The sequence below is a fragment of the Triturus cristatus genome, chromosome 3_2 (assembly GCF_964204655.1).
Source record: "Triturus cristatus chromosome 3_2, aTriCri1.1, whole genome shotgun sequence".
NCBI lineage: Eukaryota > Metazoa > Chordata > Amphibia > Caudata > Salamandridae > Triturus > Triturus cristatus.
This window is the reverse complement of record NC_140584.1, coordinates 850,143,747-850,168,480: the sequence shown is the minus strand read 5'-3', so window position 1 is coordinate 850,168,480 and position 24,734 is coordinate 850,143,747. Positions and strand designations below refer to the sequence as shown.

The following is a 24,734-nucleotide window of genomic DNA, read 5'->3' as shown; positions in this document are numbered from 1 at the left end:
TTGGGCCTCTCTCTGGGGGATTGTGCACTCACAGCTGTTATTTGCTGCTCTGGATGACACTGGGCTCTAGTAAATACATTGTGTGGCACTTGATGTTTATAAGTAATTGTAAAATCTCCTTTGTTTTTTCCCCACAGTATCCTGTGGATGACCTCGATAAGATGAAGGAGCGAGCTGCGATGAATAACTCCTTCATCTACATCAAGATTCCGCAGGTGCCTCTGTGTGTCAGCTACAAGGTTTGTTCCTGGGTAGTGGCTTTCATGACAGTACATTAGAATGCTCACACACCTGCCCTTGCTTTCATGTTTAGTGTAAGCATTGCTTAAATGTGTAAATAGAGTTCTTTTGTATGTCTTGACTTTCCAAAGATGTTAACAGCTATTATTCAGCAGCTATGTATTCCACACTTCTACACTTTAAAAAAACTTTTCATGTGCATTTAGCAACTCCAAGTATCTCTCTTATAGTGCACATGTCACCGTTATCAATTCCCAGACAGATAAAATGTGCATGTTTAAATGCTCACTGGATGTCAAAGATGCACTGAGATCCTGAGCTATGGCATGTAGGGTTTTCTGTATTGTGCTGCACACCGTGGTGTAGACCGCTCTGCCTTCTTCCCTATAATCTATATATACTACACCTCCTGTGAATCCAGTACCCACCACTCCTCTAGCAGAACCTTGCTGTAGTAAACGCTTCTAAGACTCCCACCCTATAGTAATCCCTGTTGATACATGGCCTGCACCGCTAGTCAAAATACTGGCTTCTAACACAGCCTACTGATTCATAGACTGCCGCACTTCCCACTGATCCCCAGCCTGCTGCAAGCTCGTTGGCCATCTTGCTGAGTACTCTACCAATTCTACCTCACTGATTGAGCATGCTGTAGAATTTGCTATTCCCTAACTAACCATATTCAGCCTCATGCATCAACCCAAAATCCAGTCGGTAAAATACCGATTCGCTAATAGCTCCCGGTATTAAGTTAAAAATACCCAATCCCAATGCATCAACCCAAAAGCAGAAATCGCTATTTAAGGAATCCTTAAATAGCGATTCTTTAAATAGGGATTCCTTAAATACCGATTCCTTAAATAGGGATTCCTTAAATACCGATTCCTTAAATAGCGATTGCATTTAAGGAATCCCAAAGTGAGATTCCTTAAATGCAATGCATCAAAGTTAAAAAATTAGCGATTTCGCTAATAGGGGGAGCAAATTACCATGAAGATGAACTGCATGGTAATTTGCAAAAACTTTGAAAGATGCACTTTTGTGCATTTTTCAAAGTTTCATGTTGCGCACACACATGCCCTTAGAGCATGTGTGTGTGCAACATATGTGCACATATCATTTTCAGGGGTGCTATAGGGTGTCATTTTGACAGCCTTGCACCCTTGAAATTGCATGAGCAATTAGCGAGAACCTACTGGTACTCGCTATTTGCTCATGCAATCTCCGATTCATTCCTATGGGCCTGGAGGCCCATAGGAATGATTGGGACGGCATTCCTTAATTGCTACTCGCTATTTGCTAGTAGCAATTAAGGAAAGTTAAGGAATCGCTATTTGAATAGCGATTCCTACATGCATAGCCTTTTGCTATTCCTTATTAGCGAATCCTTATTTTTCGCTAATAAGGAATCGCAAATGCTAATGTTGATGCATATGCCCCATTATTCCCTAGCCAACCATGTCCTGCAGAGCCCTGATCCACACCACTCCTTTGTGATCTTTAGTGTGCCAAATCCTCTGCTTGAATCCTTATCCACTGCATGCCCTGCCAAATACTGTTCTAAATGGCTCTGTGAACATCCAGTCTAGTTCATTCCCTACTGATTCTGTTCCTTTATGCCCAAAAGATCCCTGGCCCACTCCATACCCAGCCAGTTACAGCCTACTATTAGCTGAACTGTTGTCACTTCCTGGCATACACATCAGTGATTAATTTGAGCTCGTTTGCAGGTGGGGCTCACAGGCACTCATTCTTGGGGACCAGCACTTATTTTTCCTCAACAGGCTTTGAACCAGAGCGAGAGAGAGAGAGAGAGAAACATATGAGGGGGGAAGTAGGAGGAAGAGAGAGACTGAAAAACTGTGACATAGAAACAGGGGTGAAAAAGAATTTGCAAGAGTAAGATAAAGAGTAAGGGAATGTCTGGTAGTGGATGCAAAGAGGCATGAAGTGCCTTGATATTTGCCGCTCCTGACATTCGATAAGTGCTGGCTGCTTGATTATGAGCGAAACTTTATACCATAACACGTTTTCTTTTACAAATTAAGCAGTGTATGTGCACAGTATCACTTACACTGCTGGTCACCAACCTGTGGCATGTCATGTCAATTCCTGATCCACAGCATGCCCTTCTTTATCCTTGCGCCTTTGATGCCATTCTTACACAACCCACTGCCACATGTCCATGATGAACCACTTTACACTGATGATTCCAAACCAGATATAAGACATATCAGCCCCTGTCTGTATTGTGTGATTTTCCTGAAATCATGGTGTCTGCTGTCACTCCGTGGAGCATCTAACAGCTTTAAATGTTCACTATTTAATTCCATTTATTCATTTTACTGCACCCTTAACTGACCTTCTGATGTACAAAAATATATAAAACCAGAAAAATGAAGACCCCCTGCTCTGGCCAAGAGGCGTATTTCCATTGCTCATTATACATTTGATATCTTGTGAAGAGGTTCTTTCATTAGCTGTGTTTCTCTTAACATTGGGGTGCTGCATAGATACCAAACCTTTAAACGTACTGCTTATTCCACAGGGTGAGAAGAACAGTGTGGACTGGGGAGACCTCAATCTGGTGCTACCTTGTCTAGAGTACCACAACAACACATGGACATGGCTGGACTTCGCTATGGCTGTCAAACGCGACAGCCGCAAAGCCTTAGTGGCTCAGGTATGCTGTTGAAGTTTTCTCACTTATTACATAGAGCCTTTGCTTCTGATGAAGAGCACAGGTAGGGATAAGCTTGCACTTAAGGGGTGGCTTGGCTCTCCTGTACTCTTAAATTCTAAATTAACCATAAAACTCATACAAGTGACTAAAGCAATGCAAAATTGTGACTCACTCTTCACAATCCACACGCCTCACGGTAGTGTCCTTTCAAGTTTTGAAAATAATGTAGTGCCTCAACACAAATTTTCTGCGTTTTGTATAAGTATTTCACCTCTAGGTACATAGATATGAATCTAGACTAGTGATTGGTGAGAAGATAATATGAAATGAGATTGGTAATGTCAACCCGGGTCCAGGTGCGTGTGCTTTGACAACCTGGCATTAGTAGTCCCCCTTCTAACACCATAAGAACACATACTTAAGTTGAATTTTAACACAGAAAATCGACTCAAGTAGATTCCCTGAGCAGTGAGGCTGAGAAACCACGTGCTAGTGACAGGGCTCTTGCAATGTTAAAAATTGCATTTCCTCCCTTCTGAGCCCAAAACAAAAACCCTAGTGTATGGAAGGATAAAAAATCGCCCAAGCACTTTAGTGTGTCGAAACTTGATGCATCCTCTCTGACCTGCATATAACTGTGATTTAGCAAGCTTGGTTCATAAAAAGACCACTACCTGCCCTTAAAAAATGAAATGAAAACGTTAAATATTTTAGTTTTTTTAAATGCAGCCGTTTCCCGTTTTCCTTTAAAAAAGATAAAACTGCTTTATTTAAAAGCAGTCCCATACATGGTGGTCTGCTGAGCCCAGCAGACCACCATACGTGGGAGGGCCTGTCATTCCCAATGGGCTCGCAAATTGCGAGAGGCTCATTAATATTAATGACCCTCGCAATTTGCGACCGCATTGGGATTCACAAACTGTGTTAAACACACTGTTGTACATGGCAAATTGCACCTTGCAAATTGCGACTCGCAAATGAGTAGCAATTTGCTAGGCGCAATTTTTCTTGTCGTACATCTGGCTCTACGTTTCTAAAAGGCCTCTTTGTTGAGAAGGCAATGACAAAATCATCTAAAGCCAAATTCCCTAGGTCTTTTTAATGTAGAAGTGAGAAGCCATATGCTAGCAAGCATAGCAGCTCATATAAAGACATCTCACTGTTCTTTAACTGTATCCTTGAAAGGTGAGATTGTTACAGATTTAAAAACATTTGAGGTTCTTGAGAACCATAGAAATGTGAAATCTTATGGCATACTCATCCGTCCTCTCCTTATTTCGGACTTTAGTGACCCCTGCAAACATGTTTGGTCTCCAAACTTGCGCTGTGTATCTCCATGTTTTTTAGCTTAGTATGATGGTCCTAAGCTTCTCAATTTTCCTCATCCTCATCTAATGAGAATTTATTTCTGGTATTCATCAAACTTTCACTTAGCAAATATTACCTTGCTATGCTGCTTAGCTTCCCAAAGCTAGCTTCATATTACAAGTCACTTGTCAGAAACTACCCGCAGCCTTTCAGGGCCAGTTCTTGACACAGTACCCCTGTGTGCCCTGCTTCCGCTTTAATCTTTTCTGATGTAGAAAGTGTGTTTCCTGCACAGGAAAGTTACATCTTCCATCACCTGGCAGGTGATGTGCTTGATTGTTAAGTGGGTTGTGATTCTGCTCGAGGTGGGATCTTTTTGTGATCCCTTTTCATCACATGACTCAATTAGATAGGTTTATTCAGGTCATCCTTTGGTGTTCAAAAAAACCATCGTCTTGACAAAGAATGTAGCCAAGGGACTGGCTACTTATAACTCTTGAATAAAGAAAATGTGCGCGTTCCCAGCACTACCTCCTATGATCAACTCCAACAGATGCAGGCTGAAGAGGTACCTTTTTGTTGGGAGTCTGTCTGACTAGAATCACAATCCTGTCATATGGTTCCCACAAATCAAGTAGAACTGTGTATCTGGACAACATAAATGTCAGAATATGGAGACTGAGTCCACTCATATAATCAGAGTATGTTGACCCAATTCCTAGCTAGCTCACAGTGCGCAATCTGGACCCCCAAATTTACAGGATACAATATGGTATCTGTAACCTTAGAACATCACCACTATAATTCTCCAAGGAAATCGTGGAAACAGATCTACCCATTCATTATTACTTGGGCATGCCCAAAGGGAGTCACAAGAAATATACAAGTTGGCATTTCGAACATTTATTGAAGCAGTTTTATTGTTGTGTAAAAAACAGAATGAGCTGCAATTATTAGCAGAATGAAACAACACATTGTAACCAGCATTACAAGAATGGTGAAAAAGATAAACCATTAGGACAACAATATATGATTATGCATATACTTATACTCCTACCTAATACTATCTACACTATCGAGAGCATAGGCAGAGTAGCCTCTGCCAGATCTCTTGGGACAACCCAACTCCCCATACCTATGTAAGATGTTTCAGGAAGCCAGTCTGGTGCAGATCAGGCTGCAGTCCATGACAGAATAGAGATTGGTGTCAGAAGGGCTGCATATCAGTCACTGGCAAAGCGTTCCAGGATTATCCATGGAAATGCTCCTGAGGCACATTTAGCTCGGATTTAGTTTATATAATCAAAGCCTTGCTCTAATCGCACTGTGTCAGAGATACAATGCTGAAGTGATTGTCTTTCTTATTCAGAGCTGTCTTCAATCGAACAATGAAATCAAGTGCAACGTGCTAAGTGTTCCTTAGCTTTGGACATAGTTTACCATGTCATAATAAAATGTTTACCAAGAAAGGTGCTGCAAGCAGAATACTTTCTAGGTGCGCTATCAAGTATGTGCAAAGCATGGAAAAGTCACCTTCTAAAAAGATGTCCGATTAAACGTGTAGTTCAAACTTCGGACTTTATGCACGGGCCCTGTTGAACTTTATAATATTCCTTAATAGTATTTTTGAAGACCCTTCCATCATCATTGAACCAGAACTTTAAGACTATTATGGGTTGTTAATTAATACAAAACCAAACTACACTTTGGGCAAGATGCCCTTGAACCCGATTCAAACATACAAAACATCAAATACTGCACCAAATCTGCAAGTTAGGCCCCCTCCACGCCCTCCACTCAACTGCCACTCTATTGTCGTGTTAACCCCAATATTACTTGGCTCACACACTATAGATCCATGTAACGCCAAAAGCAAATATATACCTTTTTCAGGGAAAAGAGAAAATGGCAGGTATCTCTCACCTTCTAGTGCGTTATGGTCTGTTAGACAAGAGAGTGTTAGGAATCAGACATAAGTATGAAAGAATCTTTCATCTGCAGGTGATGATAAATGGCGCCCTGAACTTGTAACACAAAATCAGTATGTACACACAATGGTTGGTGTTTTACTATTATATAATTTCTCTCTCTATATATATATATATATTTATTTTACAGTATTAATTTAGAAAGCATATGTATCATAATATCAGTATCAGAATAATCATTATTATTATAAACAACTCAGCAGATAACATGTACATCAGGTTGAATATTAGAAAGCATCTGAACAAATTTCATCACACATGCCTAAAGTATTAGTATGTTTACTATCTAAAGTGTCTACATGTCGTCAGCCATCTAATTTACATGATTGTGTTGGTCTACTAAGTTTTAGATATGCTATGTCATGTATTGCTTCTCTGCATACCTAATGCTGTCATCAAGTCAGCGTTTGGAAATCAGCACTTCAGCATCCCCCCCCTTCAGCATCTGTTCCATTTGTCTGACCCCGCCCATGCATCAGTATCCTATATATCTATATCACTAATAATGTCTTGTAGAGTGGCGAGGGGTCACTTGTGCTTGGCTCCTACTTTGCTTGAAAGATAGCAAACAATTCCCCTCTGTAGAGGCATCCTTCCAAGACTGGTCTCTACAGGCTCGTTTTTCATATGCATTGGCAGTTACAAAACCAGAGAAGAAGAAAGAATTCCCTCCCTCTCTCGCTAATTGCATTGTTGTCGGAAAGCATCACTAATTGCATTGGTGTCAGAAAACATGACGTTACTAAAGTGAAAACATGGGGACTAAACATACCACTTGAACAGTTAATCTGCTTTTGTAGACCCTACACCCATTGTATGCATATTCCCAGCATGTTTGCTTCAGAGCCACAGGCCGCAGCAGTGCGGATGTAGGAACCGCAGAGTTGGTTCAGGGGGCCAGCGGGCCGGTCAGTCCGCTTCCACCCCGGCCACTACTGCCCCAAAACCTTTCTAATCCGTTTTTTCAGGCCCATCAAATGCCAGTGGGCGGCAGGATTCGCCATCACCTCCCCCACTGGCGCACCATCACTTCGGACAGGTGGGTTTTATACATAGTCCGAGGGGCTACTCCCTCCCCTTCGAGACTACCCCTCCAGCTATGCCACCCTAATACCACCGCATGTCTGAGGATCACTTGGCACTTCTTCAACAGGAAGTCGTGGCCCTCTTGGCCAAGGGGGCCATCGAGCGTGTTCCTGCGCCCGAAGTGGGACGTGGTTGTTATTCCCACTACTTTCTGGTGCCCAAGAAGGACAAGGGCCTGCGTCCTATCTTGGACTTCAGGGACGTAAAACACTTCCTCCGGAAGGAGAAGCTCAAGATGCTAACTCCGGCTCAGGTCTTGTCTGCTCTCGACCCTGGAAACTGGATTGTAGCGTTGGACTTGCAGGACGCATATTTCCACATTCCCGTCCTGCCGGCCCACCAGCGTTACCTGTGCTTCACGGTAGGCCATGAGCATTTTCAGTTTACCTTGCTCCCCTTTGGCCTTACCAGCAGGAACAGCAGGGCATTTCCCTGGTGGTTCAACACCTGGGAGGTTCACTGAACGCCAGGGCGGACCAACTCAGCCGCAGGTGCATGATGGATCACGAATGGCGTCTTCACTCGAACGTGGCACAAGGTCTCTTTCAACAGTAGGGAGAGCCTTGGTTAGATCTATTCACCACCGAAGAGAACGCACAATGTGAGCAGTTCTGCGCTTTGGAATTTCCAAGGTGGCACTCGCTAGGCGACGCTTTTCATCGCGAGTGGAGATGCGGTCTGTTGTACGCCTTTCCACCTATACCACTTCTACCCAGAGTGCTGAAGAAGATCAGGTGCGACCGGGCTCAATTCATTCTTGTGGCTCTGGACTGGGCTCGAAGAGTATGGTATCCTGAGCTACTCAGTATGACAATCGATCCCCAGATCCGACTGCCTCTTCGCAGCAGCAGGGGACGGTCCTCCACCCGAACCTGTCCAGCCTCCACCTCTTCGCGTGGAGATTGAGTGGTGGCAGCTGATTCCTTTTGACTTGCCTCCTGAAGTCTTTGATGTAATTCTGGCAGCCAGGAGTCCCTCCACTAAGTTGGTATACGCCTGCAGGTGAAATAAATGTGTGGCATGGTGCACAGCAAAGGCTGTGTATCCCCTTTCTGCCCCCTCTTTCTGAAGTTTTTCTGTTTCTTCTTTCTTTGGCCCAGCAGGGCTCTGCTCTGGGCACTATCAAGGGCTACCTTTCTGCTATTTCGGTATTTCTCAGGCTCCCTGATCAGCCCTCTCTTTTCAAGTCCCCTGTTGTAAATAGATTTCTCAAAGGCAGTACTCATCTTTTTCCTCCTATTGCTTTCGTAATGCCACAGTGGGACTTGAATCTAGTTCTTACATATCTAATGTGCGCTCCCTTTGAGCCTCTGCACAATTGTCCTCTTCGTCTGCTGGCCTTGAAGACTGCTTTCCTGGTTGCCGTCACCTCTGCCAGGAGAGTGAGTGAGCTCCAGGCTCTTTCTTGTAAGCCTAATTTTCTGTCTGTCCATCCGGACAAGGTTGTACTCAGGACACGTCCATCCTTTCTGCCAAAGGTTGTCACTGCCTTTCACATCGGGCAGACCATTCCTTTGCCCACCTTCTTTCCACATCCTTCTAGAGAGGAAGAGAGGCTCCACCATCAGGACCCAAAACGGGTGCTCACGTTTTACTTGAACTGCACACAACCGTTCCGGGTGGATGACCAGCTCTTTGTTGGCTACGTTGGCGCCAAAAAAGGTCAGGCCGCACACAAGCGGACTATCTCCAGATGGGTCGTCTTGTGTATTAAAGCCTGTTTTTCTCTGGCTAAAAAGGAAGCTCCGTTGGGGCTGCGCGCCCATTCCACCAGGGCGACTGCAGCCACTACAGCATTGGGTCATCCCTTTCAGGGCCCTAGTTTCAAGGCACAAGTCGTCAGTATTTTCTGGCGCAGAAAGTCTTGTGTACAGAACTGACATCAGTGCACGAGGGCGGCGTCTAAGTAGCTGCCGCGACGTCATCTCGGCGACCATGACGCCAACGACGGACGCGGAGTCGCACAACACCACATTCCGAAGCACAGGGGTACTGCTGACGAAAACTTTCTGGATCCAGTCTGATGCCTGGGGTAATTCTAATATAAGGAATCTATCACTACTAATGTTTCTTACAGATATATCGTTACTGAATGTAAGTAACTTATTCTTTTCTTCTTGATCACACATGAAAGCACCTTCAAATACGCAAGTTTGACATGTCTGTTGTACAGACAACTCTTTGTTCAATTTATTAGAGTAAAGTTTTGCTCCATATATAATACACATCTAGCCACATATAGGATACACATGACCGCTGACTTGCCTCAGTTCATTAACCGCATTGTCATCAGTGCGGGGGCAGGAATATTTCTCAAATCATGTTTAAAAACTTTCACTTTTATTAAATACATAACTAAAGCATAAAGTAGCAGCACATTGTCATTTGCAATCAGCAGATTTTACCTTCAAATGGCCACAGAATTTCCCACTGACATATTGTTTTAAAACTATATAGTGGACAATGTCACATCACGAAGTAAAGTGGGCTGATTTGTTATGCCCCTATGTAAAAAAAAGTTATTTGATACTTCCTGTTATATACTTGTATTATTCATTTACAAGCTGTTTTAATGTTAGAAAAAAAAACTGATATTTTGCAGCCTTCTTTCCACAATTATTGTCACATAACTCACTTGACAAAAAAGCACTACCTATAACAAAAGAAAGAAAATTAAACACCATTTTCCAGGAACAGATAAGCAACAATTAATTAAAACAAACTGACATGTTACCTCTGTCTTTGAACAGACTGCAAATGTGTAGAGACGAAAACAAGTTTTAAAGGCCTCTTTATTGCTCATTCGCTTTCTGAATGAAAAGAACACCTGTTTCTTTCAGCTTAAGTTAACTCGCCAGCAGGGACGAGTAAATTCTAAAAATAGCTTGACCTGATAAAATCTCACTCGCAATTGCGAGTGGGCGAGTAGATGTTTCGAGCAAATAAAGGCAAGGCTGTGCAGAAGAGAACAATCTCTCAATGGACCGCGCTCTGCATTAAGATCTGCTATGCATTTGCCTAAAAGCAGCCTCCAGAAGGACTGCGTGCTTTTTTGATCATAGCCAAAGCTGATTCCACTGTGTTGGTGTCCCTGTCCTGCACATTTACCAAGCGGCTACATGGGCATCCCTCCTTATGTTCACGAAGCACTATTGTCTTGCAGTCTGGTTTGTTGAGAGGGGGCATTTTGCCTGCTTAGTCCGGCAGGACTTTCTGGTTTGATTCCATTCACAAACCTCCTTCAAATATGTACTGCCTTAGTATCTATTCAAAAAGTTCTGAATCTGCAGGTAGAAGTCTCTAACAGAAGAACAAGTTATCTACTTTTGGTAATGCACTTTCTGGTTGAAACTCTTATCTAACTGTGGATTCCTCACAATCCTCTCATCCTTACAGTTCTGTGAACTGCGATCTATCCATTAATAAGATCCCAATTCTAGGAATTTGCCCACTGGTCAAAGCAAATTTGCTGTTGTTGCTTTGAGACTGGGGACGCGGACAGCCTCTAAAAACAACTGACATTAGCCTCGGGAGTGGCGCCTATATGGGCCCTGCATATCATTTTCAGAGAGGAACGTCGTCAGTGCAGAGCCACATGGTGCCATCTAATGCCTGATCGAGGTACTGCTCAAAGTTTCTGGATCCAGTCTGAAGCCTGGGCAATATTCAAAAGGTGAGGAATCTGCAGTTAGTCTTTACCAAAAAGAGTAATATCAAAGGTAAGTAACTTGTTTGTTGTTACCCGAAGGAGAGACTGGTGTAGACTGTCCTGAATGTTGAGAAACTGATTTTTAACTCAAGAACTCCAGGCCGAGCTGTCCAGCTGCTGCCATTAGGATACATAACAAACCATGCCATGCTGATGAGACCGCCTGGACCAATCTTACAGAAAGAATCAACCACCAGATTGTCAGACTAGATGGGGCAGAATGCTGGATTTTAGACTTTGAGGACAACCCTACTGTGACTACTGAGAAATTATTGTAAATGGAGAAACTGGTCAGTGCCATCCCTGCCAAGAACAAACATTGGGAGCACGGTCTCAGTGAAATAACATAAGAATCATAGGCAGAGCTGAGCCTACAAACATGGGATGTCCAAACTCCTTTATTGAAACACTGCTGTCTGAACCTTTTGACTGAGCCTGTAGGGCATTTTTGGTTGAGCACACGACTTCCTTGGCCTGTTGCTCGCATATGAATTTACCTTGAAAAAATGAAAAGACAAGAGGCATTTGGCAAAACAGGAACAAGTTGGTTTAATTAAGTTCAGCAGCCAGGAGAGCATCAACAGAGTTGTGTCTGAAGACAGTCTCAATGTACAGAAGTTTTGGCCAGTAATATATACAGTTCTTGAGGTACAATAAAACCATTACACATTCTTGTAAAGCATGTAGATCCAGGCCTAGTCATGAAGCATAAATACTACCATCTGATAAGGGGGACTCAGGTGGCTCTAAACCTCGCAGATAGGTAGTGTAGGCCAATGTGTTTGTGTCTGATGTCCCGCATGGGGAGCGCATGATCACTGCATGTGGTGTGCATGCTGTGTTCTGATTTGCTGAGTGTTCCTAACTACATGTGACATCTGACTTTATGGTATTTTGGGAACACTCACCTTTGGCCAATCATGTTTTATTGGGGCCAATCTCCTCTGACCTGTTTGTGGTGTAACTGCCTATCTGTGAGATCAGTGAGGGTTATCCCTGTTTGCTCGTTTGTCTTCAGGCTAAGTGTAACTGTACCTATCAATCAGTAGGCTTGTTTGCAGGGCCTGTCTGGCCACATATCTCTGACTCTGGGTTGATGGGGAGGTAATCTCAGGTGAATTTGACAGCAATGATAAAAGTTCGTTATTACATGCACATATAACATGGCGGTCATTGATATTTTTATCGACTATCTTATTATTATGTGTACATTTGTCATAGCGTACATCTACATTGTTTATACTGGAACTGACATTGCTGTGCATGCATAGATATGGCATACATTGACATTGCACTTATTGGTATTGACGTTCTTGTGCGTGCATATATCATGGCATGCATTGACATCTCATTCACCGATATTACAGACCCTCTGGATCACAAGATAGACGGGATTGCTACAATACCAGAACACAACACTGGCAGTATGTCCAGACTTTGTCAGCGGTTCAGGAGGCTAGACGCAAGTTTGTAGAAGTGAAGGTCATCCTCCAGGCCAAAGACATGAAATGCAATAGCCTGCTAAACTAAAGATCAAACTAAATGTGAAAAAGCACATTTTACAAATGCTGCTGAGGCAAAAAGATTCTACAAGAAATATATAATAGTAAACTGGCTGCTGCTGCTACATCCCGATCAGTTGATGTCCTTTAGCGGAGGATCTAATCCCGTGGACGGAACAAGCAATGTGAAATAGGCAGAACTGTAACAATCAATGTTAGCAGTAATACCACAAACTAACAGTTCTTTGCTGAAGGAACAGAGAGACAGCAATCCAGTTTTTCCCTGACCCTCTGCACCATTTAGAAGAAAAACAATGAGCATTGTAAAGGCAGTTTAGCTATATCTCAAAGAGACAGTTAGCTGTAGATTCCTTCCCTTAGAATTTCTCCCAGGCATCAGACTAGATCCGGAGATTTTTCTTAGCAGTGCCCAGGATGACGTTGCAGAGCCTACTTAGGCCCTGCCTCTGCGTGCTGATGTCAGTTCTTTCTTTTTTCCATGCCTGCCTAGCGCAGATATGGAGAGAGCTACCCCTTAGCCACTTTTTGGCTAGCCTTTTTGCGATGTTTTGTCGACTTCTTTTTGAGTCTTTCGACTCCTGGTGCGCGAAGGATGTCCCAGCGTAGAACTGGTTTCAAGCCTTGCAGGTCCTGTCATAAGATGATGTCGTGACGGACCCGCACCCCGTGTGCTTGTGGTGTCTGGAGCGCATCCATGACCCGAAGTCCTGCTCCGACTGCAGGGCCATGCATCCGAAGACTTTGCGGGAGCCGTCCCGAAAGTTGTTGGAGTCCCGGCAGTCGGCTCCGCTTCGTTCTCATTCAAGAGGAATGTCTCAAAGCTGCTCGCTGAGCCCCCACTCCTCGTCGCACTCCAAGTTGTCGAGGTCTGCGGGTAAGTCCAAACACAAGAAGAAGTCAAAGACGCACAAGCGCTCTTCACCTTCTACCCGTCGGTCAGCTGACATATGCAGCATTTGGAGCGTCATCGCTCAAAGGCTCCGTCTCCGGTGCCTGATTCAGGGACGATTCCGCGCCTCACCACATTTCTGGGAGCCAGAGCGTTCCCTTCCCAACTTCTTCAGTTTTACAAAGCCTAACAGCTAATATTTGCGCAGTCCAACTCCGCCGGCGTGCTTTTCGGCCCTGCGGAGCAGGTCGGGGTTCCTGGGCAGTCGATGCCGGCGGCTCTGGTGCCGGAGGTCCCCTGCGCCTCCAGGCCTGGATCCAGATTAACACTGGTCGATCTCACCCGACCTTCCCCGGCGATGATCACGACGACGATGCCCACGGCGCCGGTCGTGTCCCCGACCAATGCTGTCCCCATCCTCATCCCCGAGTTGGACCCAGAGCCGGACCAACATCAGCCGATGTCGGAAGCGACGCCGGAGGGTACTTTTGTTCCCCTGTTCTTTCCTGGTGTTCCCTATCGACGAGAGGGTGGTGATGAGCACTGGGAGGGTCCGCTGAACTCTGTAACTGATCAGCTGGAAGAACCTGACTGGTGAGAGGACTTGGGTGACGCTAGTGGTCTGGACACTTCTCCAGACACTGGCTTGCTTTCCCCTCCTACCGTGGCTACGGAGAATGGAGCATCCTATGCTGTGGTGGTGACAAAGCAGACACGGCGCTGGACCGCTTTAAAGATTCTTAGGTTACGGCCAGTTCTTTGGGCCTCGCCACGCTTTCTCGTCCACTTCAGTCTGCTTTTCCTCCGTTTCGAGGCTACGGATGGGGCACCCAACCAAGTCTGGCCCCTCTAGCCTCCAGCTCACGCAAGCTGCCCAGCCACTGCATAGCCGCGGATGTGGGACCCAGCGAACTCCCAGTTCTGGGAGCCAGCAGGCAGGCCAGTCCACCCTCCCCCATCCCACGCCGCAGCCTCCCAACATTTCTAGTCCGATGTTTCAGGCCCATCAGTGGCCAGTGGGAGGCAGTATTCGCCATCACCTCCTCCCCAGGCAATTTAGCACGTTGGGCAGGTGGGTTTTGCAAATAGTCTGAAGGAGCTACTCCCTCCCCTTTGACACTACCCCTTCTTCCATGCCACCGTCTTTCGATCGCATGTCAGAGGATCATTTGGTGCTTCTCCGCCAGGAAGTTTCAGATGTCTTGACCAAGGGTGCTATAGAAGTAGGTCGTGGTTGCTATTCCCGCTACTTTCTGGTGCCCAAGAAGGACCAAGGCCTGCGTCCCATTCTAGCCCTCAACCGCTTCCTCCGTAAGGAGAAGTTCAAAATGCTCACGTTGGCTCAGGTTCTGTCTGCCCTCGACCCGGGAGACTGTATGGTGGCGTTGGACTTGCAGGATGCCTATTTCCATATTCCTATCTTGGCAGCCCACAGATGCGATCTACGGTGGGCCACAAGCACGTTCAGTGCACCGTGCTCTCCTTTGGCCTTAGCAGTGCCCCCCGGGTGTTCATGAAGGTGATGGCGGTGGTCGCAGCTCATCTGCGCAGATCAGGGGTTCCAGTCTGATTGGCTCTTGAAGGGGAGTTCGCCCCAGGCTGTCGTCTCCCACCTCCAGACTAAGGTGGACCTCTTGCACTCGCTGGGGTTCACTATAAACGTGCCGAAGGCACACCTGACTCCCTCTCAGATGCTCCCTTTCATCGGAGCTGTTCTGGACACAGTGCAGTTTCAAGCCTATCCTCCCGAGCAGCGAGTCCGGGATATTTGGGCTATGATACTGATGTTTCAGCCTCTATCCCGGTTTTCAGTGAGAATGACTCTGAGGCTGCTGGGCCTCATGGCCTCCTGCATCCTGCTGGTGGATCATGCCAGATGGCATATGCGGGCTCTGCAGTGGGACTTGAAGTTCCAGGAGGCGCAGCATCGAGGGAATCTTTCTCACTACGTTCAGATCTCAAAGGGAACTGCACAACTGTTGCAGTGGTGGATAACCATCTAAGCTTGGGTCAGAGGCAGATCCCTCTCCCTTCCCCAACAAGGTCTAACAGTGGTGACAGATGTGTAACTCCAGGAATGGGTCAGGCATCTGGGAGATGCGGAGATCAAAGGCATCTGGTCTCCGGCGGAGTCCAGGTTCCATATCAACCTGCTGGAGCCCTGGGCGATCCGACTGTCACTGAAGGCATTTCTTCCCTCTCCCAAAGGGAAAGTGGCGCAGGTGTTCACAGACAACACCACCTCCATGCGGTACTGCAACAAAGAGGGCAGAGTGGGGTCGTGGACCCTATGTCAGGAGGCTGTTCGCCTCTGGACATGGCTGGAACATCAGGGCATGACCCTGGTGGTTCAATGCCTGGCGGGTTCTCTAAATGCCAAGGCGGACGAACTCTGCTGCCGGTGCTTGGTCGATCACGAATAGCGTCTTCATTCGGAGGTGGTGCAAGGTCTCTTTCAGCGGTGGGGAGAGTCTTGGTTAGATCTGTTTGCCACCGAAGAGAATGTGAAATGTCAGCAGTACTGATTGTTGGAGTTTCCAAGACGGCACTTGCTCGGTGACGCTTTTCATCACGTGCGGAACTGCGACCTCCTGTATGCTTTTCCACCAGTACCACTTCTGCCCCGGGGGCTCAAGAAGATCAAGCGCGATCTGTCGCAGCAGCAGGGGATGGTTCTTTACCCAAACCTGTCCAGCCTCCTCCTCCTTGCGTGGAGATTGAGCGGCGACAGTTGACAGCTTTCGACCTTCTGCCCGAAGTCTGTACTGTCATCTTGTGGCATGGTGCACAGCAAAGGCTGTGGATCCTCTTTCTGCCCCTTTTTCAGAGGTCCTCTTGTACATACTTTCTTTGGCCCAGCAGGGTTCTGCTCTGGGCACTCTTAAAGGTTATCTTGCCGCCATCCTTGCTTTTCTTCAGCTACCAGATCAGCCATCCTTATTCAAGTCTCCTATTGCAAATAGATTCTTTAAATACCACTCGTACACACTGCATCCATTCTTTTTACTGTGTTTGTGGTGCTACATCAACTAAACCCAGAACTAGCATTTGCAGCAGTCCTTTTCAACACTAAGAAAGCATTTAACTCCCTAGAGTGCCCTTTGTAATGGTAACACTGTGAAGGTTCGGCCTTGGGGAGTACTCTCTACAGCTAATGCTGCTGTTATACTCCAAGCCAGCAGCCAGAGTTTGTGTACATGGTTTAACTTCAGATATGTTTCCATTAGCCAGGGCAACAGGCATGGTTGTCCTTTGTCACCTGTACTTTTTGTACTGGCCATGGATCCATTAACCTACCCACTGTGTGAACGTAATTTCCAGATTCCTTTATTTTCGTTCATGTTGCCTACTGCTGTCTATGTATGCAGATGATATTCTGGTTTTTGATAGGTAAGCGGTGTATAACTTCACCCCCCTCTGTTATATCTTGAATTAGGCCTGATGCATTCTCCCCTTAGTTCTCTGCTACCTGCTGCTCAGCCAGAGGGTGTATGCGTGATGCCAGAGTTAGAATGTTTATGGATGCTTGAGAGATCAGTTGGAGTGAGCAGGCTGAGCAGCAAGAGGCTGCTCCTGGTGGGGCATGGATATTACATCTGCATCACATCTGTAACCTGTAACTAAGACTATTATCTCCTATTAAATTTCATCATAAAATCTACACCATCTGCCTACTAAGGATCTTTTATTGATTGCAACACCCTGATGAGGGAGATTATTAGATTTGGCAGATTCTCTTGCATATTTATCAATTGAGATAAAACTGAACTATTTCCACTCACTGGTAACACAATCAAAACTGAGTTGGAATTCAGAATCAGATAGATAGATGTTTTTGTTACGTACCTGCAGGTGATAGACAGTGATACACAGGCCATTGTTGGACTGAGCTATGCTCTGCCAGTGGATAGATCACCCCAATAGATAAATGTCTGAATAAAATTGCTTATTTTCGAGGACAGCTGGGTAGCACTTAAAAAAATAGTAGTGCTCCCCAAATGTCTGTATTTGTTCATGAACATACCCATTCCGTTGAATAAGAAATGTTTCCAGGCCCTTAAGACATTGTTGATCGGGCTGGTTTGGGCAGATAGTCACAGGTCGTTTAGTTTGTTATAACGCTTCCTTATGTAAGAGATGGCTTCAAGGTTCCAGTTCTGGAAAAGTAATATTTGGGAGCCAAGGGACATTTTTCCAGATAATTGTATTCTATGCACAACAGTCTTCATAATCCTACACCAGCGAAAGAGCAACAGATGGTACTCCATTGTAGTCTTTGTTGCTACACATATTGCTGCAACCCAGGGTGGAGATTGTCACCGTAGCAGCCACATGCGGGGCATGGAAGATTATCAGATGTGACATTTCTATACTCAAATAGGAATTATTTCCTGAAGCGCAACGCATATCATCGGCTTCATTCACACCTCGTTATTCTCACGATATCGTTCACCGCTTCAGAGACCGTTTTTCGTAGTTAATTCCTTACAGTTGATTTGATTACAACGTTCTTTCAATAATGTTACAATACTGCATGACAAAGATTATTATTATATATATATATATATTTATATATATATATATATAGGTATATTTATAAGCTTATCACGTGTTGCCTCTGCATCTTTAGTGAATGTGCACCATCACAGCTTTTACTCACCTTCAAGTCCTCAGCTCTAAATTTTTTGATTATCTTCACTTGGTTTGTCACTGCTTTTTCTTCCCAGCAATAAACTGTTTTTAAGTGTCATCATCCCACTTGCCATACACATAGTTTCTTGTTCTGATCACCCTATCCCTTGCACACTTTCATTTTTGAGCACCCGGGTTGAAGGTGAAGGATTTTTGATGCCATTTCCCTCACACGTTGGTAGGTGGCATCATGCAGCTCCATGTCAGATCTATCCTGTCCTGCATGTGACATCGGAGCCTCTATATCAGTTTCATCTTCGTGCACTGACATCAGTTCTATTCTTTCCACGCCTTCTTACACTGATCCAGAGCTCTCTCGAATCCAGTCAGCTTTCCAGAATATCTTCCAGAAAGTGTTCCCGGTGTGCAAGGGACATGACCCTACATTGAACTACAAGGCTCAAACCATGCAAGGACTGTTATTGCCAGATTTCTGTGACCGACACCCACTATGTCTGTCTCTGGTGTCTTGTCTCCAAACACTACTCAGTATCGTGTGACCAATGGGTCAAGATAAATGGAAAGGTCAGCCACCACATGTAACTTGCCATTGCAGAACAATGATGGAAGTTGAAGGAGGCCCGGTCTCGATCAAAGTGGAGAGCTGTATGAGGATAAATTTGGGTCGGGTTACCGCTAGCGGATCTGTCCCGACACCACTTGTGCCATTGGACCTCAACCAGAGGCCAGATACCTTCTCGACCTCTGCTCCACTGACTCCTGTACTGACGCAACATCCCACACCACCTCCACGACTTACTATGCTAGCCCGAGTCTCAACGCCATCACCGATGGCAGTGTTCAGGCCCCCAGGGGCAACGATCTACCTAAAACTCAGACCACCCTCCTGCAGCTACAGAAAAAAAACACTTTGTCATCCTTCGCAGCATACAACAGTTGGGTGGGAGGCCGCATTACCTCTACCTCCCCAGGGTGGAAGAGCATCACATCCAACCAATGGTTGCTCCAATGTTTCGAACTCAATTGCCCCATTCCCTTCCTGTCTCACCCCCCGGATATGACACCAACACACAAGCACCTTCAGGAGGACCACCTGTCCATAGTCCAAGGAGAAATTCAGGCTCTCTTGGCCAAGGGAGCCATATAGAGTTTCTCAGCATCAAAGATTGGGACTTGCTGTTACACCCAATATTTCTTGGTGCTGAAGAAGGACGAATGTCCCATCCTTTATCTCCATCCTTTGACCTTTTTCCTCTGGAAGGACACGTTCAAGATGCTCACTCTGGCCATTGACCCAGGAGGCTGGATAGCGGCTTTGGATTTGCAGGATGCCTATTTTCAGAGCCCCGCCCTTCAACCCCTGAAAATTCAGCAGTTTCAGGTATACCAAGAGCACTTCCAGTTCTCCTTTCTCCCTTTTCCACTTTACCAGTGCACCGCAGATGTTTACGGAAGAGATGGTGTTAGCCGCAGCCCATCCATGGAGGTTGGGAATACCAATCTTCCCGCACCTCAATGACTGGCTACTGAATGTGGGCTCACCTCAAATGGTCGTAACCTCCTCCAGATGATGGCCAACCTGTTGAAATTGCTGGGCTTTTCTGTTAATGTGTCAAAATTACGATTCACTCCTTAGCAGCGACTCCCCTTCTTCGGATCCACCCTGGATACGGTGTTCTGAGTCTCCCCGCTGCCTCAAAGAGTCACGGACATTGAGGCTATGATACTGAGGTTTCAACCCTTAACCTGGGTCTTTGTGAGAATGGCTCTGAGGCTTCTTGATCAATTGTATCCTGCTTGTGGACCCTGCCAGGTGGCACATGTGGGCTCTGCAGTGGGGTCTGGAGTCTCAGTGGGTTCAGCGCAAAGGGATCCTGTCGTATTCCATCCAGGTTTTGAAAGAGACTGTGAAAGACCTGCAGTGGTGGCTGCTCGACTGCATGTGGCCCAACGGCAGTAACCATCTCCATACTCTACCAAGAGCTAACGGTGTGACGGATACATTGTTGCTGGGTTGCGGTGGTCATCTGGGAAAGGGGGTCATCTGGGAAAGGGGTAGATTAGTATACTCTGGTCTCGGTGGAGACTTGCCTCCACATCAAGTTGCTGGAGTTGCAAGCAATTCATTTGGCATTGAATGTTTTCCTCCCATCCAAGGTTCCTACAGACCACGCAGTCACTATCTGGTACTGCAATAAAAAAGGCGTTGTAGGGTCATGGGTCCTGTGCCAGTAGGCTCTAAGTCTCTGGAAGTAACTGAACGGTCAGGGTATTTCCCTGATTGCCCAGTACCTTGTAGGATCCTTAAACACCAGGGCGGATGAACTTACCTGACTTTGCCCAGCGGATTTCGAATGGCAGTTACACTAAGACTAGCATATCGATACACATAGGTTATGTCAGACATTCCTAAGGTTATGTCAGAAATTCCCATCTAAGATAAGATACAGTGTAAAAAGCCTACCAATCAACCACTTGTCAGGAGAGGTTTTTCGTCCTAGACTATCATGCATGATACTGCCAGAGAAGATCTTGACAGAGACTGCCAGACTGCTGTGATGCCACAGCATCAATTTCTGCACTGAAAGTTGATACAGGGCCAAGTCTGAGAGGAGAGGAGCTGATCCTATGCATGTTTTCCTTTCGAGGTAGCACTTCCTTCCGACTGCTGTTAACAACAGCGTTTTGCTGTGAAGAAGTATGCAATGCATTGATTCTAAAAAAACTCTAGACCCAGGTTAAACTACTCCATGCTCTCATAGTACATAGGTTTTAGGGTGCTAGGTTGCTAGATGCCATTTCATCTATGGTAGAGATTTTCATTTTATTCTCTGTTTGCAACATGTACTTGTACTGTTTGAATAATCTGGATGGTTATTTCAGTTGTGCTTAGCAATAAGATGAGACTGTTGAAATAAACAATTTTTAGTTAAAGTGTCTTTCTTAGAGCCGTTCTTGTTTGTAATATTGTAAAGAACTAAATTGGGATTCGAAATTATCACTACATCCCCGGATCTCTATTAGTAACCTAGAAAGCACAGACACCACTTCAGCTATGTATTGAGTGGGTTGTGTGGGACTACAACAACCTGCTTCTTCACATTCAATTGCTGCTGCAATGAACTAAGTACACTTGTGACACTCGTGAGTGTGAAGGCACACCTTGTCGACCTAAGTCAGATTCTCTAGTAGAAGGGCAAGTTACTTACCTTCAGTAATGCCTTTTCTGCTAGAGAAAGAATCTAATTACTGATTCCTCACCGACTTGCCCTTCTCCCTGTCCTTTGGCATGGACTCATGTGGTCCATTAATAAGATCCTATTCTAGAGATCTGCACACTGCCTTACTCTGAATTCTATGGACTACACGTCTGACCCACTGTCTAAGATCAGAAAGAAACTGACTACAGCAAGTGGAGGTGGCGCAGATATTGTGGCCTCCAACTCCACATCCTGAGCAGGACAGATCCAGCGTGGAACCACATTACGCCACTTACCAACATGCAAGGAAGTTACTGTCAAAAATTACTCTGATCCAGTCTGGCCCTTGGGGGTATTCACACGGTAAGAATTCTGTGGTTAGATAATCTTCACCAGAAAAGGCATTACCACAGGTAAGTAACATATTTGTTTTGATGATATGGATAGAACTGGCAACCTAACATTGATGGCATATATACAGCCAAATTGTAGTGCTCTTGGTAATTTGATGCTGCTGTGGATTTATGTTGGCCATTATGGCTAAGTCCTCTTGATTTCATGGTGTAACCAGCTATCAATTTGTCCTGCAGGTCATTAAGGAGAAGTTGCGGCTGAAGCCAGCGGCTGGCGTTGATGCTAAGGGGAAGGCAGAGGGTAAAGTTGACTCCACCCGGCATGAGCAACATGAAGAAGATGAGAAGGCCCGTCTCCTTATAGGACTAGGTGTGGGAGACAAGAACCCTGGCAAGAAATCGATCTTCAGTAGGCGGAAATAGGAGCTCTGCACCAAAATTGCACTGTGCCACGGATTGAAATATCACTGTATGAAAAGGGCACCATGATCAGCCAATATGGAGGACACACTGATATTGTCCCACCCAGATGCTAGGCCTAGGCAGCCACAGAAATATACTGACAATGTTTCACAAGGATATCAAGCCTTAACTAGTCCTGGGGACAGGTGAGCAGTGATTACATGCGTGCCCTGGCTGACCAGCTATGGGACAGACTAGTAGTCTGTGTCTTATACAACTATCAAGACCTACTAACCTGGGTATAAACCAACAATATCTTATTTAAATTAATTAACCTGGGGGGCGGGGGGGGGGGGGGTGTCTGTATGTGACAAGGGTTCTTAGATCAACTGGTTTCTGGGGAAATTAACATTATTTTACAGGGAGTATTGAGGCTAATCGACCTCGGGACAGATCTGTTGTTTCCCAAAAGGGTATCAATGTGAACCAAATTTGGAGAAACTCTGTCTTGAAGGGGCACGAAGGCTAATCAGGATTGTGAGCCAGGCTTGCCGTGTCTTACTAGGATACAGAAGCCAACTAACCTCAGTAAGAGATGTCAGTGTGTTATAGGAGTTTAGAAACTTCACAGATTTACAAAGATATTGAGTAAAATCATCCACATTTTACTAACATTTCAACACAAGTCACTCTTGACTGCAGTCCAGTAGAGTGCAATGTTGAGATAAGCCATTTACTTTACTCTAGGATCGATGTGAGTAGGATGCAGATATCAGGCCGGGTTTTCTGAGGTGAAGGTGTCTGCTGCAGTGGGAGCATGGGACGCTGGAATTTGAGCAAGTTACATAGGTATCACTGGGGAAGAGTGAGATCCTGGTATTAAGGGGTGGGGCAAAGGGGACAGGTATTGGGAGAGTAAGAGGTGCAGATGTTAATTGGCAGTAGTGTGGGGAATAGGTATTGGGGAGTTCGTCGTTGACTTCTGTATTGATTAAGAAGACATGGGTTTTATGCAAAAATTATTTCTAAAGCAATAACTAATGGAAATTGAGATCAAAATGCTAAACTTTGACCTCTTCTGCCACCACCTTCAAATGGATGGAAAATTCAAGTGTTAAAAGAGTGGCAAGGGGATCCAAAATAGACATTATCGTCGCGGGAGCACCAAGCGGGATGTCTCGTTCACATTACCGGGAGTTCCGTACAACGACTGCCCTACTTATGTTAAAGAATGATGGTGAGAGCTGGTGGTGATAACAAGGAGGACACCCCAGTGCAGAGGAGTCCAGACTTTAGATACGGGCTTTGCATCAGTATCCTGAGAGGCCTTGGAGTGGCTCACAAGTACCACTGCAGATCCAGGCGAACGACAGCACTACTTTAGGCATAGAGGTTTTGGAGTCGAACCTGTTACATAGTACAGACAGTACTGTAGTTGTATGTAAAACACAAAAAGGCCATACCATATGATCAAACATGACAGAGCTGGAGGAGGTTCATATAGCACTTTAAATTGCAAAGCCTACTTGCGCTTTTTTCCTCCTTAGTGTGACGTGCTCTGCTGATGGCACCATATTTATGTGGAAGGTCTTCCACATGGGGTCTTTTAAATAGTCACGATTCCTCAATATCTAGCCATCCTTTTGCAAGAAGGTGTTTTAACCGTGTGACATTATTGGGAGTAACAAGCTCTTTTGGGGAGATTAAATTAGGCTGAAAAAGGTTTTGAATCCTCGCCCGCCTCATCTCCATATCTGTTGTTCAGCTACCCACAAGAGACAAATCCATAGACAGTGAGCTGCCTCTTAGCTACCCGCCAGAGACGAATCCATGGACAGTGAGCTGCCTCTTAGCTACCTGCCAGAGACGAATCCATGGACAGTGAGCTGCCTCTTAGCTACCCGCCAGAGACTAATCCATGGACAGTGAGCTGTCTCTTAGCTACCCGCCAGAGACGAATCCATGGACAGTGACCTGTCTCTTAGCTACCCGCCAGAGACGAATCCATGGACAGTGACCTGTCTCTTAGCTACCCGCCAGAGACGAATCCATGGACAGTGAGCTATCTCTTAGCTACCCGCCAGAGACGAATCCATGGACAGTGAGCTGTCTCTTAGCTACCCGCCAGAGACGAATCCATGGACAGTGAGCTGCCTCTTAGCTACCCACCAGAGACTAATCCATGGACAGTGAGCTGTCTCTTAGCTACCCGCCAGAGACGAATCCATGGACAGTGAGCTGTCTCTTAGCTACCCGCCAGAGCCGAATCCATGGACAGTGAGCTGTCTCTTAGCTACCCGCCAGAGCCGAATCCATGGACAGTGAGCTGTCTCTTAGCTACCCGCCAGAGACAAATCCATGGACAGTGAGCTGTCTCTTAGCTACCCGCCAGAGACGAATCCATGGACAGTGAGCTGCCTCTTAGCTACCCGCCAGAGACGAATCCATGGACAGTGAGCTGCCTCTTAGCTACCCGCCAGAGACAAATCCATGGACAGTGAGCTGCCTCTTAGCTACCCGCCAGAGACGAATCCATGGACAGTGAGCTGGCTCTTAGCTACCCGCCAGAGACGAATCCATGGACAGTGAGCTGTCTCTTAGCTACCCGCCAGAGACGAATCCATGGACAGTGAGCTGTCTCTTAGCTACCCGCCAGAGCCGAATCCATGGACAGTGAGCTGTCTCTTAGCTACCTGCCAG

At 45.8% G+C, this 24,734-nt stretch overlaps 1 protein-coding gene across 1 annotated transcript in view; it reads left to right on the top strand.

Annotated features, from left to right (window-relative positions):
• Window positions 1-22,200, top strand: part of BLTP2 (bridge-like lipid transfer protein family member 2) — an 800,213-nt gene extending 778,013 nt beyond the window's left edge. The window contains exons 37-39 of the mRNA XM_085649125.1: window positions 138-239; window positions 2,789-2,923; window positions 21,870-22,200. Of these exons, the coding sequence (XP_085505251.1) occupies window positions 138-239; window positions 2,789-2,923; window positions 21,870-22,055 (423 nt within the window). The 3' untranslated portion in view covers window positions 22,056-22,200. The remainder of the gene's footprint in view (window positions 1-137; window positions 240-2,788; window positions 2,924-21,869) is intronic.
• The last annotated feature ends 2,534 nt before the right edge of the window (window positions 22,201-24,734 follow it).